Raw genomic sequence first — 19352 nt, 5'->3', positions numbered from 1 at the left:
TGAGATGCCTCCTAATCATCTTAGTTTTAATATTCATCTAATTAATAATAGACGAGATCAAATTTAATCCTAAGTTAGTTAACATGAGACATTTAAAATATTTATTCACCATCGAGTTGTCTTGATGATGTTTGGCAAGAATTTTTGATAAATATATATGTCATGATGTTTAAATATTTCTCTTAATAATAATAATAATAATGTCAATTCTATGGAATATATCAAATGAAATATTATTTTAAATTAAAATGATATGATCGTCAACACAAAGGGATATTGATTTGGATGAGCTTTATAGAAAATACTCATATTTGAAGTATTTTTTTCATTCAATATTTCTCATTTCATTTTTTTCCTCAAACAGTATCCTTAATTTTGTTGTAGTGTTTTGAGAACAATGTAAAATCTATTTGAAAAACTGTAAATGATGTAAATAGACAACTAACCTCAATCAAATTAACTTTAAACCTAAAATTATGATATCATAATGATTTATAGGCAATGACAATTACACGATATGATATTATTTATAATATTATTTTAATAAAAATATTATAAATATTATTAAAAAAATATTATAAATGAGTCAAATAAAAATATTATAATAGTTTAAAACTAATAAAAAAATATATATGTAGAAAAATTTGACAAAATTTTTTAAGAGATATTTTGAATATTTTTAAATTAAAAATATTATTTAAAAAAATAAAAATAAAAGAGAGGTTACCCCTTGAGAAATACTTAAAATATGAATATTTTTTAAGAAAAAAAAAATTTATCGTATTAATTTCTCTAAAGACAGACATATCTCCTCCCCCCTCTCGTCCATCGCATGCCTCTTCTCCTCCCCAGTTCTCTCCTCCACCTTATCAAGAAGAAAGCATAAGCCCCCCACTGTCCATGGCGGCTTGTTCCTTCCTCCTCCCTTCCCTCTCCTTCGGAATCCGCAGAATCTCGTCCTCCAAGCCCCAAACCCAAACCCTTGCTCTCTCCTACGTTTCCTTCTCTTCGATCAAAAATGTCTCTTTTCCTTCTTATAGTCCCTTTCCTCCGGTAAGAAAGGCGCCAGCTTTAGATTCGGGGTCCGTTCCCAAGGTGGCGGTGTCCTCGGATTTGGAGCAAGAAGAGGAGGCGGACCTGTCGAGTGGGGAGGAGGTGGAATTCTCGCCGGACTTGAAGCTCTTCGTCGGGAACCTCCCGTTTAGCTTCGACAGCTCCCAGCTCGCTGGTCTCTTTCAACGCGCCGGGAATGTCGAGATGGTGGAGGTAAATCCTTTGTTTAAGTAACTTTTAGGTGAAATGTGTTGGGCTTGGCTTGGCTTGGCTTATCTTCGATGAACGCAAGCCTCATTCATGGGCATATCTCATCTGGCAGAAGCTGCAAGTGCCTGAACTTTCTTCCTGCTGCTTTAATTGTCCGGTTGTATTACGAGTGGTTTGGTAGTATTTCTAACATGTTTTTGTTCATTTTAACCCTTCATTGTAACACGCAGATAGCTGGCCAAATAGTTGGTTTACTTTATGCATTAGTTGAACATCAGGTTATTATAAAAGTTGACATTTTGGTTGTTTACTTTGCAGGTTATATATGACAAGCAAACTGGAAAAAGCAGAGGATTTGGATTTGTGACAATGTCAACCGTGGAGGAGGTTGAAGCAGCCACTCAGCAGTTTAATGGTTATGTGAGTGAATCTATCAGTATAAATTTACAAATTACCTAAACGCTTGTATATGAAGATCAACAATAAGATGGTTAATATAGCGAAAGGTATCCCCTGCAGTTGGTTGATGGAATCTGACTTGCTCCTTTTTTTGAAGTTATGGTTTTAGTGATGGAGCAGTTCAAGGCATATACTCTTCAAATTTGTGACACATGATATTTCATGCCTAACCATATATTGCTGTTCCACTTTTCTTAAGGGCTAATCTTTAGTGAAAACATTAACAACGCTGCTCTACATTACTTCCCAGTCCAAGTTATGTGATACATGTAATGTTTTTGTTTCATAAACCTTTTACCCTTTTTCTTGTTACCATAACATGAGTATGAAAACCTAATTCGAACTAACATTAAGTGAGTCTTAAGTTCTAACTGATCATCAAATCCCACAAACCGATAAACAAAATTTGGAAATCTAAATTAAACAAGAGTTGGTTAATATCTAAACCGGTGCTAATCGAGAGATCAGGAATGCATTAATTGCTGTTACTTCACTGGATTTTTTACCTGCAGTTAAGTTTGTAGCTGAGACTGCATTTCCTCTTCAACCTTATTTCTCCTTTTTGGTTCTTTAAGGGCTGGCTAATCTTCGGTAGAGTAAATCTGTGTATTTAGTTTACTATTAAATCTGAGTTATATAATGGATTACGATGTATCTTCACTAGCTAGCATGTGTTCCTCTTACTCTTTGCCTTATCTGCCAAAGTGACTTTCTCACTTTTCTCTTCTTAATTGGTTATTGGGTCTTTTGCAATTCATTTTCACTCATTTTGAATTATGTCTAATCAACCTGCAAAGAAAGATGTTCATGCATGTTTTCTTTCTCTGCATCTTTTTTATGCTGGTCATGTAAATGTTTGTGCTCCATATATGCATTAGTTCAATTAGTTTTCGCTTTGTGCCTGCTAAAGAAAATTGGCAGAGTAAGTGGAGGATTTACTGTAATTTTGGTTCTATGATCCGACAGACACTAGAAGGGAGGCCATTGAGGGTGAACTCAGGACCACCTCCACGAAAAGATGAGTTCCCATCTAGAGGATTCCGGGCTGGTGGTAACCTTGACATGGCAAACAGGGTCTACGTAGGTAATCTCTCATGGGGCATTGATGATCTGGCTCTTGAGACACTTTTCAGTGAGCAAGGGAAGGTTTTAGAGACCAAAGTCGTTTATGATAGGGAGAGCGGTAGATCGCGGGGCTTCGGCTTTGTCACTTACAGCTCGGCTGAGGAGGTTGAGAATGCTATACAATCACTAAATGGCACCGTATGTCTTTATCTTCATATTTCTCTACTCGGACCTTTTGTTCTTTGTTTTGTACACAGTTGTTGATAAGGGAACATTATTTCTTATCATTATCTTTCTTAATACCTGTTTGTACACCTGCATATCCCCAGTATCACAGATCTGGGGAGGAGGATTCACATTCTAAAAGTTTCATAGTAGACAATGGACCAATTGGATTGACTGCTTACTAATATTAATATATTTTTTGTATTTTTATTGATAATGTTCCATCGGACTAAGGCACATACCTTTTTTCTGTGCAGGACTTGGATGGAAGATCGATACGGGTTACAGTGGCAGAAACAAGGGCTAGACGCCAGTTTTGACCTTTGAGTTTGTTTGAAGTTGCAGAAAAACGCTGCTTCTTGTTATCGAGATCTTCCTTGTAGCTTCCACTTTGGAAACATTGCCCTGTTAATTCCATTTGGATGTTTTGGCTATGAGATGGTCTCTTGTATCAGGCTTGTATGTTTGTAGTGATGGAACTTACCCAGGCAGCCTATGGTTGGTCCCATGAATTATGGTCATTGGCATCCCTATTTGATGTGGATCATCCTATGTTTGAGATTGAGTAGATGAATTATCTTTTTGATGAAGAACCACCCGCAAATTTGTTTGGGTGATCAGGTGAAGAGTTACTCTCGAATTTGCATGGGTCGAGATGGCAAGCTTGGTTTGTCTGTTTTGATATTAGATCTCCGGAATAGTTTCTAATAGATTGAATTGTTTATAGTTTACAGGCAACAAATGCGTGCCACAGAAACTGTTTTGCCAGTATGTTTAGCATCTACTGAATCAAAGTCATCAGTTAGTTCACTCGAGCAATCCATGTGCAAAAACAATGGAAATCGAAAGCTTTCAAAGCTTAAAAGACAAAACATCAGCCTCGATTCTGACAATAATCATACACTTAATATGAATCAAAGACTTTGGTATATGGAGTCTACATGCCGCAAAATATTAAGTTGGCTTCCTGGATGCTGTAAACAAACACCTGGTGATTTATAGGTATACGCAGGATTCTTCTTGATGTTGTTTCATTCATGTGCATCTATCTCACTGGAAGTAATGCTTCTTCAACGAGTCAAAATTACCATAGTATATATATAATCATCTGGAAATTGGTGGCAATGTTTTACTAGAGAATTGAATCCAATATGATAGGTGGCCAAAACTCGACATTAATTTTATGAAGCAAAGACGATTTTATAGGTTTGAGGGGCTAATCATGGAAGATGGTCGACAGAGGTTACCATTAATAATAGCTGCTAAACAATATATATGACTTGGCTATGTACTTCACTCACATGATCAATAATTATCTAAATCAAGAACGGATGAACATCAAAATACTACTGAATTGCTGCAGTCATTCAATTTTGCTGAGTTAGGTAAGTGTGCTTCATATTTCTATCATCCGAGAGTGAACCACAAACTGATTAAACCAAATGCATGCAACTACAAGGGATAATATAAAGAAAAAACAGGGAACATATGTAGCAGTCAAGCTCCTTACCGATTTACCTCCGAATTCATCATCATGTATGAAGCAGAAATCTAATTAACCAGGTAGAATTGAAAAATAAATTGAGTTTTATTCATTTCACTATAATGCATAACCTTATCATCGTTTTCTCGATAAATTGTGTGGCATGCAACCTGTCCAACATTATTCTTGTATTGCTAATCTATGCTTAGTGTTTCCTGTCAGCTTCCTATAAATGGTCATGATGACTCCATTAGATGTACATGATAACTAAGTATACCTATTAATTTACTTTTGTCCAAACTTTCTATGTTGAATAAGATAAACCGTAAGACATTTCACTTGTGATTTTAGTATCGTGTATATCAGGTGATTATTGTCTAGCAAACTTAAGAAAGGCATCTTTAACAAAAAGACATTTTTCATTGTTCCATAATAATCCTTTATTGCACTTCAGATTGCTCACATGGAAAAGACAGTCTCCTAACCAAAATGACAAGATGCAAAAAGCAAGTAACAATTCAATCTATGTACCGACGGATCTAAATTACTGATGCTGGCCACCTTTCCATCCACCACGCTGACCACCACCACCCCTGCCATTGCCAAACTCTCTTTGTCCTTGCATCTCTGCAACTTTTTCTGCTTTCATCTTCTGCACAATCTCAAGTATTTTGGGATTAAAGAAACGGTCTCGGACAAATTTCTTCTCCTCTGCTTGTATTTCTTTAATGGCACTCGGGTAGGGATTTGGAGGTGGCTTCTTCCCTTGCAACCGTGCAACTTGCTTCAGCTTAGAGTACGCCTTCTTCTTTGCCTTCTTCTCAGCTCGATATTCCATCTAAAGAAAAATCATGGAACAAATTACTTAGAAAGCACTATGTAAATATTCAGTATTTCAAATATCACGTCTCCAAAATTTAAGCGCCATAGTAGACATTCAATGAATAAACACTCTATGTATGAGTCTGTGGACTGGTTAGAAAACAAGAAATCTTTTGTTGCATTGCATCCTGATCTTCTGAACATAAATTACTGAAACAAACCAATACAATATTAAAGAGGATGAATGTACATCAGCTACAGCCATGGCTTCCTCTTCACTAACACCTTGTCCCTTGAGCTCCAAAACACGCCAAGCAAAAACTCGTGTGCTGGAGGAGGATCAAAACCACTTATCCTGTTGAAATAAGAGCAACTCATTACGATCTGTACTTCATTGCATTTGTTCAGCACTATTTGGAAGGAAAATCGGTATCGCAAAAAATCTGTCTAAAGTAACTCATTTCTACACAAACAGAATTAACTAAAAATTAATGCCAAGTTTCCAACCTTTTGAACTGAAACAAGAAAGCAGCTGACAAAAAACCATGAGGGGGATTACCCATAATTAAGATTTTGGTCATTGACTACAACAGTAAATCTAATTGTACCGATGATACCACAGTACAAATTTGTCAATCGAGCACATTATAACCACAAATTGAAACACTAAAACCCAAGGCTCTCACGATCAAATTACATACACATTAATTACAATCACTAGAGCACAAAAGGATAAGAAATCATATGTTAGGACCCTTTTATGAGTTTTTGAATAATGTTTATTGAGTTTGTTTAGTCCAATTGTTTATTGAATCAGTTTAGTTCAGTTAGAATCAGGTAGAGATTTATTTAATATTTATTTATTATTAAGAGTCTAAATCCTGGTGGACCCTAGGTGGAACTCTATAAATAGTAATGTAACTCTTTCTTTTTGGAAATCAATCAATCAATCAATGAAATATTATTCAATGTTATGACAAAACCCTAGGAGACCGATCCCCTCGAAGCGATCAAGGAGGCTGATCCCCTCGAAGCGATCATTCTCTTTTCTCCCCTTTCTTCCACGATAAGACCTTAGGGTCTTATCATTTGGTATCAAAACGGCGATCCTTCGCGTTCTCGTTGCAGTGTTGCCGTAACTATAAAAAAAAAAAAAGAAATTTGCGTGAGGAAGGGTGAAGCCAACAGCCACGAATGCCGATCCTTCTTAACCGAGAAGGAACCTCTGCATCCCGGCCAGCGACCACCGTTGCCCCTTCTCCACCGTTGTTGCTGCTGCCCAGCCAGCAGCCACCACCACCGCCGCTGCCCCCTCGCTGTAGTTATCTTCATCCTAAAAAAAAAAGGAGAGAAGAAGAAGAAGAAGCTGCAGCCACCCCTGCTTCCCCTGCTTCCGGCTAGCTCACCCGCCGCCGCTGATCTCCGGTCAGCGATCACTGCCGCCGCTGCTTCCCGGCCGAGGGACCACCACTACTGCCGTTGTTGCCTAGCCAACAGCCACCACCGCCACCGCTACCCCCACCCAGCCAGCGACCTCTCCTCACTTCCCCATCTCGCTTGAGCGAGAAGGACCGCCGGCGTCGTTTCCCAGCCAGCGAACCACCCCATCGCCGCTTCTACTGTCGACGACGCTGCCCTAGTCCGCCATCGTGCCCGCCCCTCCTTGGGTCGCAACCGCCGGTTGACGCAGCCCCTCCTTGTAGCGGTTGCAGAAACAGAGCTTCCTCTATTGCTGCAGCCCCTCGTCGATCGCAGCCGCGACTCTCGTTGCCTCCTTCTCCACCCCCGCCTCCGCTCCCCAGCCAGCAACCTCCCCTCCTCGCGGTGACCAAAACAAGGCAACCGAGAAAGGGCTACTGCCGCCATTCCCGGCCAGCGAACCACCCCCTAGCAGTGCCTAGCCTCGGCGACCCTTTGCTGCTCCTCGCCCTCGACGACCTTGCTCCCACCGCACCGCCACTGCTGCCTGTCAACCCCGGCAGCAACCTTCTCTTCTCGCAGCGATAGAAACAGAGCATTGTTTCTTGTTTCCAACCACACCACCGGTTCCTCTGCTTCCGGCTAGCGACCACCGTCGCCGCTTCGCTCCGGCCAGCAACCACCGCTGCCACAGCCGCCCTCCAGCAGCACACGTAGCAAGTTCTTGCACGGCGCTGCCTCAAACCCGGCAACGCACACACTGACTCCCCTTTTCAACCTCGACCGCTTCAACGCCGCCCTCCCCCACTGCTGTTTCCCGACCAACGGACCAAACCCCTCATCGCTTCTACCGTCGGCGACGTTGTCCCCAACCACGCCACCATCGCTGACTCTCCTTGGATCACAGTTGCAGTCGCTCAACCATCCCTCCTAACGGCAATCAAAACAAGGCAACCACGACCGCCGCAGCCACCGTCGTTTCCTCAACCGCACGCGATCCCTCGACGTCACTAGCGCCTCCTTCTGCAGTGCGATGGAGACAAAGCAACGCTGCCTTCCATCCACGCCATCGCAGCCACCGGCGCTCTCACCCCATGCAGCTGCAACCATACCGACGTAGTCGCCTTCCAGCCCCCGGCGCTCTCACCCTACGCAACGACAGAAACAGGACAGCAACTCTTCCTCCAACACCACGACCGCAGCACTACCCTCGACGTCCGCTTCCTCGGCAGGTTCGTATCGATAGTGTTGATGCCCTTGACCAGACATCAGAAACAAGAACTGGGGATTACAGATTTGCAGTCTTACGTAATGGCCACCTATAACTCAGTGAAAGCACAAATGGAAGCATTGGAAATCAGAATTGAGAACCGACTGCAAGAAACACTTAATGATTTCAAAAAGAGCCTATTGGAGAGCCTCAGCAAATTTCAACAAGATAGGGGCTCAAGTTCTACGTTGCATAGATCTGAAAATACAGGAAAAGGGCCCCAAGACTGTGACATAAACTATTCATACATGAAGGTGGAATTTCCGAGATGGGAAGATGGGGATCCTACTAGTTGTATCTTTGGGGCGAAATTTTTTTTTCATTTTCACAGAACCCCAGAAGAATCCAAGATAGAAGTGGCCTCAATCCAGCTCGATAGAGATGTAATCCAGTGATACGATTGGTATGAAACTTTCCACGGAGTTCCTTCGTGGGAGCAGTTCAAAAGAGGGCTTCTTGTTCGCTTCGGCCCATCAGAATATGAGAATGTTGATGGACAGCTCGTCAAAATTCGTCAGACTTCTACAGTGTTAGAATATCATAGCAGGTTTGGAAGATTGTCAAATCAAGCTAGAGATTGGTCTGAACGATAACTTTTGGGTACATTTATTGAAAGGCTTAATCCAGAGATTCGATATGAAGTTAAGGCTCGTCAACCCCGCACCATAATAGCTGCGATTTCATTTGCACATCTGCATAAGAAAAAAATCAGCATGGAATACCGTCGAAACAGAGATGTCAATAAACAGGTGAGCAGTAAGCAACCCACCATATCTACTCCCAGTCGAAATTCTATCACTCGCAGACTAACCTGAGAAGAACTCAAAGAAAGATCAACGAAGGGTTTGTGCTATGATGAAAAGTGGAGTATGGAGCACTGATGTAAACAAGAGCAACTTCTGATGATTGAGCCAATTGGAGAGGAACCGGAAGCAAAAGAGTTGGACTCCGATCATGAAGGTGTGGAAACTAATGAAGATACTGAAGCCATAACACATACAGTGCATGCATTGGCTGGCTACGCTAACCCACAAACTATGAAAAGGAGGAACTTTGAAGCATCAGCCTGTCACTGTTTTGATTGATACGGGTAGCATTGATAATTTTATGGACAAGAAAGTTGTAGCCCGATTAGCTTATCATATTGAAGGCTATGACAGATTCGAAGTAAAGATCGCTAATGGATGGATTTTAACTTATGATAGCAAATGCTCAAAGATAAAATTGATTATACAGGGCCAGGAGTTTCTTGCAATGATTACTACATAGAAAGACAGACCTATTGCTTACACTAGCAAAAAGTGGAGACCATACTTACTTGATCAACGGGTTGTGATGCGTTGTAGATAGCCTATAGTTGAAGTGCTGAAAGAGAAGCTCCCCGAGTTTGATGCTACTCAACCTTAAGGACAAAACTGATTTGAATAGGGAGGAATTGTTAGGACCCTTTTATGAGCTTTTGAATAATGTTTATTGAGTTTGTTATGAACTCTATAAATAGTGATGTCACCCTTTCTTTTCAGAAATCAATCAATCAATCAATGAAATATTATTCAGTATCATGACAAAACCCTAGGAGGCCGATCCCCTCCTCGAAGCGATCATTCCCTTTTCTCCCCTTTCTTCCACGATAAGACCTTAGGGTCTTTTTCATCATAGCACAAGAGATTGAAGCGGCAGAAAGAGTGCAGTGTTACTTGACAGCATCATGGTAGAGAGAATCCGGATGCTTCTTGAAGAATCTCTTGACATATACATCCTCCGGCATTTCAATCTTCCTGATCTTCCCATCCGTCCGTGGGAATGTCACCGGCGGCGCCCTGTGAAACCAATCGTTACAATCAACCTGCCTCCAGCAAGCCAAAATTTTGCTTCCAGAATACATGAAACCAGAGACAGAAAGAGCATCAGAAAGGGTGTATCAGATAATCCCATTCCAACAAAGTTCGTCTATCTGGTTGATGAGAGAATGGGAGGAGAGAGGGGCGTACTCTTCCATGGGTTTAAGCCACACCGGGGTAGGCTTTGCGAGACCCTTCACCAACTTCCTTGTCCTGGATAGCAAGTCTCCGCGCATGTACGACATTTTCCCCTTTCTCTGTTCTATCTAATCTGCCTGCTGAATAGAGAAAGCAAAGAACAGCTAAAGCTCAGATTTTTTTCTGCTAGGATGCCCCAGCGAGAGGGTGGCAACCAAATGTAGCTTCTTAGACTCATATACACAAACACCTGATGTGCAAGAATCATCACCACAAACAAAGGACGAAAAACTTCATACAGACATAAATACAAACATCTACAAATCAAATAACACCATCACAAAGAAATTTGAAGACGGAAATAGCATCGATACAGATCTCTCATTTTGCTCCAACGAGAAGCAGCGTGAAAGAGAGAGAAGTTGAGATCAATCACCTAAGGGCCGTTTAGGTTACGGAGAAAGTGGGGCGGAGGGGGGGAGAAAAGTGTCCGACGAGCACTAGTCATATATCTTTCGGCATCATCATTCATTTCACTCTCAAGCTCCACCTGTCACGCCGCATGCCTCTCATAAGGTCCGATTTTAACGGACGGTACTGATGCGATCTGAGGACGAATTTGAGGACAACGAGCCTCTTTACTACTTGGAGAGGTTCCCAACCTCTCTCCGATAAAACCCAGTTGAACCACGACAGACCGGTTCGAGCGAATCCGTTCTCGCTCGGCACAGGTTAGCGTTGCGGAGGCCCGACAGAGACGACAATGGCGGCGGCGGCAGCGTTGTTTCGGCGGGCGTCTTCCCATCTCGCTCGTCTCCCTCGCCCTCTCTTCCCCTCTGACTCCCTCGAGAGCCCCTTCGCTCACGGCTCCTCTGCGGGGTCCCCGTCGCTCCCTGGCTTCTCCTTTGACGCCTCCATGGAGCTCATGGCCGTTCCCAAAAAAAACGTGCGTCCTCACCCTGTCTCCTTCTGGAGATTCGATTCGCCGATTATCGAATATCTATTGTTGACTAATGTGGTTGAGTGCTGGGAAGATTTGTTTTCTTTCTCTAAAAGTTTGGAGTTCTATAGATTTTAGTCTCGGAAAGGAGGCTCTTTGTTCTGCTAACTCAATACTTTAGTTGCTAACTGTTCATTTCTCGTTTGGCCTTTCTTTTAGTTTTATTTTGTTTCCGTTAGAGGTGTTGTTGTGATTTAACATCGAGATGAAATGGAGTCGGCTTGTTGTTCGACCTACCAAGTAAATGCCCACAAGCTATTTGATGATTTAATTTGAACATCATGAGACGATTGTGCTTCATACATAATCATGCATCGACTTACATGCAATCTATGCGTGCTGATCAGTGGACCGAACGCGATGATGCTCCGGATAGATGGCATTTACTTTCTGTCCAGCAAAATCGAACTTAATTGTTGCTTTCTCTTTTGGTAGTCTTTTGCTGTGTTGTGACACTTATCCTAAATGCAATACCTTCTCCTTGTCTTTTCTGACATGATTGTACAAATGTTGGCAGCTTCTCCTTTGAAAACAACATATTGATAAGTGTCATTTTACTGGAGTTTGTCAGACCACTTTCTTTTCTGTCTTTATTCATGATGATCTTGCCTCTGAAGATTCAGAAGTTTTCTAGTGTGCCAAATTGTGTACCATGTCTCCTTTGTGCAAGTGATCCAACTTTATGTGTCAGAAAATATCAGCATATTCATCGAACATCATGTGTTCATGAGAATGTCCAATGATATTACATCATAATGTTTGCAATGCAGGTTTCTCGGCATAAGAAAGGACTGAGGAATGGACCCAAGGCTCTGAAACCTGTTCCAGTGATTGTTCGTTGCAAGTAAGATTTGCTGCTCTATGTCCTGGATCTAGTTTGACAAATCTCTTCATCAATTATGGTTGTAGTTTGCAAACTAATAGAATTTCCTGGAGTACCACATGCCAACAAATAATGCATTTTCATCTGCACAGAGTTCCAATTTTGGTTCCATGGATTAACTGCTAGAGTTCATAAGGATTATCAAGCTAACTTCGACCAGCATACCAAACTTTCAACTTCACTATCTGTTCTGCTAGTTTTTACATTTTAGAACTCTGAACAGATAGGATGTCCATCAAGAAGCAGTTCAGATTTTTACAATTCCATCTATATTTTTTCAGCAACTCAGAGAGTTGGGTACAGATGGCATCCGTAAAGTTTTTCAATACTAACACATTTCATATATGGAAAATTTGATAAAGATCACCAAGTTTCAGTAAGTAAGATGTGACTGATTGTGTAGGTAACATGTTTTACGTGGTTCTAACTAATATTCCTACACTAAAACCATATGTACAGAAGTTAAAGCATACAGCTAAAATTGTGTTAGTTTATGCATTATCTTCAATCTTGCTGTTTAGCAAAGGCTATTTTAATGAATCCATTTTTATTGGATTGTAAAATGAGCAACATGATATTGGTGAAGTTGGAAAATCATTTTTATATTTATTGAGCATGTTAAATCAGTCCTAGTGCACAACTATTATCTACAGAATAAATAAAGGACGAAATTGAAGAAAAACTTCTTTTAGAACTGTCTCACAAATTTAGGTAAATCTTGATTCTTTTTTGAGTCAGCTCCAAGGATCGAGAATGAATTATTGTGAGAGAGGAGTGGGGAGAGTGCACGTGTAATTGCTCATGACATCTAGTGACACCACCATACCAGTGAGGTATGGGGAGAGTGCACGTGAATTGCTCATGACATCTAGTGACACTACCATACCAGTGAGGTACTACATTCTACTTCAGTATATACTGCATATCAACCACTTAGTTAGATTTATGCCTTTTTTTACAATGCAAGGCAATGCTTGTTAGAGTCATTTGGTCAATAAAATAATAGTTTCTTTGAGTAAATAAGATCCAAAAGATTGTTTCCACTTCCACTCAATGCTAAGTAATACCGAGGGTCATAGCTGAAAGATGAGGGCATGGTTGACAGGTTAGATAACAGACATCTTATATATTGCACAGTGGCCATACACAACCCCAGGATCAGCATATTTTATTTTCCTGAAATATGACTTATAACCGTACCATAAAAGAATGCTGTCGTATGTGACAAATTGATGCATGTTCTGCATGTTGACATTTAATGTTCTACTATTCCTAGAAAAGTAACATGTAATTTCTATCAAACATTGAATTGTTCAAGCCTGCTTGAGCATGACTATAATAGTTTTTGTTTAGGTAGACTTAGAATTTCATTTTTAGATGTTTAACAGATCCAAATGACATTTAGCCTCTGCTAGATGTCTTAGATCTAGTTTGTATCAGCTTTACAATTTCATGAGCATGGATATACCACATGCTAGCCATTTCCTGATCTTTTGCTTGTGTTGCTTGTTCATGCAGCCAAGATTGATGTAAATCAAACAGGATCTATCCTCTTAGGTTTTGTTTACTTGCAAAAAAAAAGTGTACTTTCATCTTCAATCAGGATGATTGATTCTAGGTTTTGATACTATAATAATGCTAGAGGTACGAGTCTTTTAGACCTATGTATTGTAGATAGGTGGAAGTGAATTATGAACCCATATTTGTACATGTTGCCGGACAAAGCTGTATGCTGCACAATATGATTGCCGTGAGTATGTTTAGGATCAGAACTAAATTTGAAAGTTATTGCTACTTATAGGATCCTTTTCCAGGAGATTGTTCCAAGAAATATAAATGGATCATTGGGCAAGAGATTCATCTGTTAAAACGCACTTCATGTTACAGTCTTGTGTAATCTCTTAAACAAATTGTTTCAAACAGCAAAAGAATAATCTGACTTGCAAATTTTGGAAAAGCAAAATTGCCTTGAATCAGCATCATTGCTGGATAATGTTTTATGTTGGTTGAAATATTTCTGTTTAGGGCTATAAATAATCACTAGATTTCTGTCCCCGTTGAATACCTGTTTTTGAATGAGATCAAATTGTCAATTTATATACCTTGCAGGAGTTGTGGTCGAGTTAAGTTGCCGCACTTCTACTGTTGCAGTGGAGACACGGGAAACAGTGGTCTTTCAAGCCCATGAAAGAATTCATGATATGTGATAGAGCATCAAGCTTGCAAAAGGATAATCTACTTTGCTTTAATTTATCTACTGCAAATTTTATTTTCTCAGCTATACTATTCAGCTGTGTCCTATCTAGGGTTTAAGTTTGTGAAACAAATTGGAAAAACATCTTTTCATGCTTATTTCCAACGAAAAGATTGCAATATCATCGATGTACTTGTTACAAACTTCGACTCTTTATGTTTGATTCAACTTCTTGCTGTTTTTTGTATGATTCATGTGTTCTTGTGGCTAAAAGGACTGTGACTCTTTGGTTATTTCATGATGAGTAAATGCAGTAGCTTCTTTAGTGCAAACATATCGATGCAGTAAATCATTTATACGAATATTCTTTAAGATTCGTGCTGGACCAAGATGACTTAAGCCATCTTGAGGTCCACGCGGCAATTTCTGGTCGAGTTCCGGAGATCTAACACGAGGCGAGCTCTTCTACGTTCCTCCCCTCTCGTCCGTTCCGATCTCCGTCTTCGACGTGGAAGCGTTTCTTCATTCTTCGCTATGGTTAGAGACTTAGAGGAGAGGGAGAGAGTGATGGGAGGGAGAACGAGGAGGGGAAGGAGATGTGGACTCCTCGGATCCTACATGCTAACCCTGGCCCTGGCGTCGTTCCTTGCGGTGACACCGCCAGCCCGCGCATTGCGGTTCGAGCTTCAGTCGGGCCACACGAAGTGCATCTCCGAGGACATAAAGATCCACGCCATGGCCGTCGGCAAGTACGCCGTCGTCAACCCCTCCGATTCCGCCCCTCTCCCTGATTCCCACAAGATCACCGTCAGGGTAACAATCGCCTCTTCCCTTTCGAACCCTAATCGCTCGTTTGTTTTCGATCGGTGCGTTCGTGAATCTGTAGCTTGTTTGATTTAAACTTATCAGGTGACTTCGCCGTATGGCAATAGCATCCACTACGCGGATCAGGTGGACGCCGGTAACTTCGCCTTCACCTCGAGCGAGGAAGGCGACTACTTGGCGTGCTTGTGGGCGCCCGACCACAATCCGCCCGCCACCATGGCGGTGGAGTTCGAGTGGCAGACTGGCGTCACCGCCAAGGACTGGACCAACGTTGCCAAGAAGGGTCAGATCGATGTAAGCGAATTGCCTTGTCTTTTGATTCTCTTAACGTGCCTGGTTAGAGTTTAGATGTTTACTGTAGGCCGGTTCTTGCATTCCAAAGGGAAATGTTTTGATTGTTGAAGTAACACAGATTTCCGCTTGAAGAGACCTCTCATGTAAATCGCCTACTTCTGATCTGTGACCGATCTAGGTCACTGTAAAAAAAATTTCTGAAAATATTGATGTTTCTGCGTGATTTCATATCATATGGATGAGTGAACATTGAGTGACTCTGAAGTTTGGTGGCTTTGTCCAAATTATTCTTGAATCGCTTTTCTTCTTTTGACAATTAGTTCAGAATGCCAAAGGATATTTGTATGACTTCCTAGGAATGTATCACAATTTGTTAGGAGATGTTAAGTTCTTTATCATTGACATGGACCTTTCTTTGCAACTGCATCTCTTGGCTAAGATATGCATATGGATGGTGAAATCACACAAAAGTAATATGTGATAATTAGCTTGTGCTGATCAATTACTCTACCATAAAGGCCATGCAAGTATAAGCAGATTTTTGTTATGTGCTTTTTGTTTGCTAATGTATGTGCTCCGTTGGCTTAGTATATGAGTTGGTGAGATTGTATGATCTCATAAATCGATGGTTCTTTTGTAGGTATGTCTATAGTAATATATAAGATGAGAGCATGAGAATGTCATTATTGTTTTGGTTTTCATGTGTAAAACCCATCAATGCAGAGGCTAATAGCTGCTTCTTCTATTGTAAATCCACAACATTAGCTATATTTACTAATTTACATATAACTGAACTTTTATCATAATCTTGCATGATATTGTTGAGGACGAGCCTTAGTTTAATAATAAGGTTGTTCCTTTATAAAATAGATGACTCTTATTATTTCTTTATAAAATAGATGACCACAGTTCGAGTCATGGAAATAGCCTGTCTATATGGAGAGGGAAGATTGCATACATCGACCCTCAAATTCTGCATTGGCAGAAGTCTCGTGCATTGAGTTGAGTTGGTCCTTTTCATGTTATTGCTCGATTTTGGCTACCTCTTATACAATGCTGTCACCGAGCAAGCAGATCATTGCAAGCAGGTCAGCAAGCTACCCACTTAGTGGAGGTTGTTTCCAGGCAGCATCAACGTGACGAGTATTAGAAACAATCGCATTCGTATGACAGTAAGAAGAAAGTGCCCATTGTGGTTTATAACCAAAGTTAGATTCCAGTTAGAATTGTGTTGATATCAAGGAATTCTGTCGTTTGTAGTTTGGTATAAGAAACATAAGGCATTATGTTTTGCTTGGGGAGACAATGTTGTTTCCCCTTGAGGATTCTGTAAGATCACAAGTTTCTGAAAAAGAAATTTGACTGATTAAAATTTCATTTATTGGACAAATTTGATCAGCAATAGTGATTATTTTCTACAGGACACAATGTTTCTTCTCTCATCTAATATTCTTTCTTTGTTTCCACTTTTAACTTTACCTATCTCTTGATGCTATGAATACCTGCAGAAAGCACCTTTATAGTTCTTTCAAGGAGTTGAAAGTAAAAGCTCTGCTGTAACCACTATATATATTTGATAAATAAAATTTTTGTGTGACATTAGTTATTATCAGAACGCTGTGTGTTGTCAACTTCTTTCTTTGGCATGCAAAATTAGTGTGATTCTCTGATCTGTTATACTTGACAGGAAAAGCTGAACTTGGTGCACATCCATACTGCATAATTTGTCCAAAGTCAAAACAGATTTTTATCATACTGTATAGTCTATACATTACTTTTCCTACCAATCAATCTACATGCTTGCTAACCCTAAAGAACTCCCATTCTTGAAATTCTTCGGATGATGGTACTTTCCTCATGAGATGTTATCTTTTCGACTTTCGCTCACATGACTGTATTAGAGACTGGATCGTGAAATTGCCTTCTAGTTAAGTTTCTTCATGCTGACTAAATCTGCACTTTGGTACAAAGATCCAATGTGTGACTAATATAACTGTTTTGTTGTTTGGTGGATCTTTTAGTGTCATCTCTAGGCATGAAATCAATCATCTTTCTGTTGATCTTATGTAGGTCATGGAACTGGAGTTGAAGAAGTTGGAAGATACTGTTAAGTCCATCCATGATGAAATGTTTTATCTCCGTGAAAGGTATACATTACATAAATTCATCTGAACTAGCATCAGCAATTTTCTATCAACATGTCTGTTGTACACTGGGAGTTGTTGGGAACCTTTGGCAGAGGATTCTACTATCTGAAATTAAATCTGATATTTAAGTAGTTATGTCATGATGTCTGTTAAACTGTTTTATCTTAAACCAGTATTTTCGTGTGTTCCTTCTTTTTGTAAATTTCGACAAGATTTGATTTGACAACTGGGGTTTTTATCAACAGGAACTTTACATACATTATGCTACTAAATTAACAGAATCGATCTTAGTAATTTCATTATCATACTTTTTGGTGGTTGTCATTTGTTTGTTTCTTACGATGATCCAGGGAGGAGCAAATGCTAGATATGAACAGATCTACCAACTCTAGGATGGCTTGGCTAAGTTTCCTCTCTCTTGCTGTCTGTCTTTCAGTGGCGAGCTTGCAGTTATGGCATCTGAAGACATTTTTTGAGAGGAAGAAGCTGCTGTAATTCAGCTTTCTAGTCCATGATTTCTGGAATTGATTTATCCTAGGGTATCGTGGAGGATTAATCCAAGTTGCAGCTCTGAGAACCTGATGTTCAACATGGTGTTGTTCTACAGATTCTTTTGTTTGAAATCCAAGCCATCGAGGTGACTCAAATCTTTGAGTCTTCTAGTTGTCATCTACTTGTAGACAAAAGTTGATTGCAAACTGGTAAATATATCGTACCTCATAGACGATATATCTACGTAGGACTAGTTTGCTTTTTCAAATTTTAGATGGAGAATTTTGATATCATCATACTACTGACACTCGAGAAATCTGATTTGATCTGAAATTCCTTGTCCAACCACAATTTGTTTTAGTTTCAGGCGCCAAAAGAGTTGTGTAGTTTTGCATGATCCAGAATCAGTGGGGAAAACACTAAGAGAAGAATAATTGTTTGCCCTCGGTTTCTATTATTTATTTCATCATCCAGTTTGCGGTTGGTCATCTTTTGTTGTGATAAATTATACACAAACCTTTCAGCTCGTGTTTCGTCATTCGATAGCAATACTGATCTCAAGTCATTCTTTTAGGTTTATTATAATATGTTGGAGGATGCAATTATTACCAAATCTATTCCGTTCTCCTACTCGGCCATTGATGAAAATAAAATGCAATTATCATTTCCTGTGCGTTACAGGAAATGATCGATTATGTAGCTTTAGGTGCCTCGAGATTGTAGAAAAAAAAAAACAAATATATCAGAACATTCTCCTTTGAGATTGTTGATAAAATCGACAACCTCTCATAAAGGTGACTCCTATCTCTACCTACAAAACAACTAATACAAATAAATACGGACACAACGCAGAGACACTCCACCAGTCACACATTGACACAAACAAAAGGGCACGCGTGACACACCAGCTAAAGATTGATGGCGTTGTGGCTTCGGGCACTTGGCCCGCCGCACGCACACGCAGTCGTACTCATTCTCCTTCCTTGTAAACCTTCTCGCCTCGGGTGGTTGAGACTTGAGAATATGAAAACACTCGGGAGGCGCCCATCTTCTACTGCTCCACCTTGCTTTCATAGCAATACGTGGCTCCCCTACTTACTCAAGCCAAGCCAACGAAGCAACTCACAAGTGCACCGACGAGAAGAAAGCTAAACTGGTGTCGACGAGAAGCAACTCAACTCACAAGGTCGTCTCAGGTGGTTACACCGATCGAGAAGAAAGCTAAACTGGTGTCGACGTTAAATAACGCTTACTTGGGCAGCAGAAAAGGCGTCGTAGGCGAAGGACGCTGCTACAGGCGAGAGAGAGGGAGGTGAAAGCGGAGGAGCAACTTAGTATGATGAACGCGAAGAAGTCGGTGGTGGAGGGAGTCGACCGGAGGAGGAGCTGCGAATGCTGCCGTGTGACCGCTCTCGCGCTTGCTCGGTGTATTATATTTCGGTTGATGTTTACCAAGGTTATTTTGGGATTTTTTTTTTTTCTTGGTTATTAAAGGATTTCAAATGTGAAAAACTTGTATCTAGCAAATTTTC

At 40.5% G+C, this 19352-nt stretch overlaps 3 protein-coding genes and 1 non-coding gene across 6 annotated transcripts; 3 read left to right on the top strand and 1 right to left on the bottom strand.

Annotated features, from left to right (window-relative positions):
- Positions 1 to 815: 815 nt before the first annotated feature.
- LOC103974253 (29 kDa ribonucleoprotein A, chloroplastic) lies at positions 816 to 3638 on the top strand. Of its 2 annotated transcripts, XM_065150273.1 has the most exons (5): positions 816 to 1266; positions 1582 to 1683; positions 2689 to 2806; positions 2898 to 2985; positions 3270 to 3310. In XM_065150273.1, the coding sequence occupies exons 1-4, from the start codon at positions 901 to 903 to the stop codon at positions 2975 to 2977; spliced, it is 666 nt and encodes a 221-aa protein (XP_065006345.1). In that variant the 5' UTR covers positions 816 to 900; the 3' UTR covers positions 2978 to 2985; positions 3270 to 3310. The 2 variants fall into 2 exon arrangements, with proteins under 2 accessions (XP_065006345.1, XP_009387302.2); XM_009389027.3 differs by having other exon boundaries at positions 817 to 1266; positions 2689 to 2985; positions 3270 to 3638.
- Positions 3639 to 4910: 1272 nt separating this feature from the next.
- LOC103974255 (uncharacterized) lies at positions 4911 to 10563 on the bottom strand. Its single transcript, XR_010496690.1, has 5 exons — positions 10422 to 10563; positions 9998 to 10125; positions 9704 to 9826; positions 5568 to 5672; positions 4911 to 5333 (listed from the first exon to the last, which is right to left on the bottom strand). It is a non-coding gene; the product is annotated as an uncharacterized LOC103974255 (transcript).
- A 91-nt stretch (positions 10564 to 10654) lies between these two features.
- Positions 10655 to 14309, top strand: LOC135638657 (uncharacterized). The gene is made up of 3 exons (XM_065151906.1): positions 10655 to 10931; positions 11756 to 11829; positions 13978 to 14309. Exons 1-3 carry the CDS (start codon positions 10749 to 10751, stop codon positions 14054 to 14056), a joined length of 336 nt encoding a protein of 111 aa, XP_065007978.1. The 5' UTR covers positions 10655 to 10748; the 3' UTR covers positions 14057 to 14309.
- A 137-nt stretch (positions 14310 to 14446) lies between these two features.
- On the top strand, positions 14447 to 18165 carry LOC135638656 (transmembrane emp24 domain-containing protein p24delta9-like). Of its 2 annotated transcripts, none has more exons than XM_065151905.1 (4): positions 14447 to 14875; positions 14972 to 15181; positions 17252 to 17328; positions 17765 to 18165. In XM_065151905.1, the coding sequence occupies exons 1-4, from the start codon at positions 14597 to 14599 to the stop codon at positions 17802 to 17804; spliced, it is 606 nt and encodes a 201-aa protein (XP_065007977.1). In that variant the 5' UTR covers positions 14447 to 14596; the 3' UTR covers positions 17805 to 18165. The 2 variants fall into 2 exon arrangements, with proteins under 2 accessions (XP_065007977.1, XP_065007976.1); XM_065151904.1 differs by having other exon boundaries at positions 17679 to 18165.
- The last annotated feature ends 1187 nt before the right edge of the window (positions 18166 to 19352 follow it).

Source organism: Musa acuminata, chromosome BXJ3-5 (assembly GCF_036884655.1).
Source record: "Musa acuminata AAA Group cultivar baxijiao chromosome BXJ3-5, Cavendish_Baxijiao_AAA, whole genome shotgun sequence".
NCBI classification, from domain to species: domain Eukaryota; kingdom Viridiplantae; phylum Streptophyta; class Magnoliopsida; order Zingiberales; family Musaceae; genus Musa; species Musa acuminata.
Note: the sequence above shows the minus strand (reverse complement) of the source record. Positions and strands in the feature narration are given on the sequence as shown.

Excerpts from the sequence above, each read along its gene's own strand:
- LOC135638657 (XM_065151906.1), top strand. The coding sequence starts at position 10,749 with ATGGCGGCGGCGGCAGCGTTGTTTCGGCGGGCGTCTTCCCATCTCGCT. Across the intron at positions 10,932-11,755 it reads TGGCCGTTCCCAAAAAAAAC|GTTTCTCGGCATAAGAAAGG; the intron begins GTGCGTCCTCAC and ends TTTGCAATGCAG. Across the intron at positions 11,830-13,977 it reads CCAGTGATTGTTCGTTGCAA|GAGTTGTGGTCGAGTTAAGT; the intron begins GTAAGATTTGCT and ends TATACCTTGCAG.
- LOC135638656 (XM_065151904.1), top strand. The coding sequence starts at position 14,597 with ATGGTTAGAGACTTAGAGGAGAGGGAGAGAGTGATGGGAGGGAGAACG. Across the intron at positions 15,182-17,251 it reads CCAAGAAGGGTCAGATCGAT|GTCATGGAACTGGAGTTGAA; the intron begins GTAAGCGAATTG and ends GATCTTATGTAG. Across the intron at positions 17,329-17,678 it reads ATGTTTTATCTCCGTGAAAG|GGAGGAGCAAATGCTAGATA; the intron begins GTATACATTACA and ends ACGATGATCCAG.
- LOC103974253 (XM_009389027.3), top strand. The coding sequence starts at position 901 with ATGGCGGCTTGTTCCTTCCTCCTCCCTTCCCTCTCCTTCGGAATCCGC. Across the intron at positions 1,267-1,581 it reads GGAATGTCGAGATGGTGGAG|GTTATATATGACAAGCAAAC; the intron begins GTAAATCCTTTG and ends TTTACTTTGCAG. Across the intron at positions 1,684-2,688 it reads CTCAGCAGTTTAATGGTTAT|ACACTAGAAGGGAGGCCATT; the intron begins GTGAGTGAATCT and ends ATGATCCGACAG.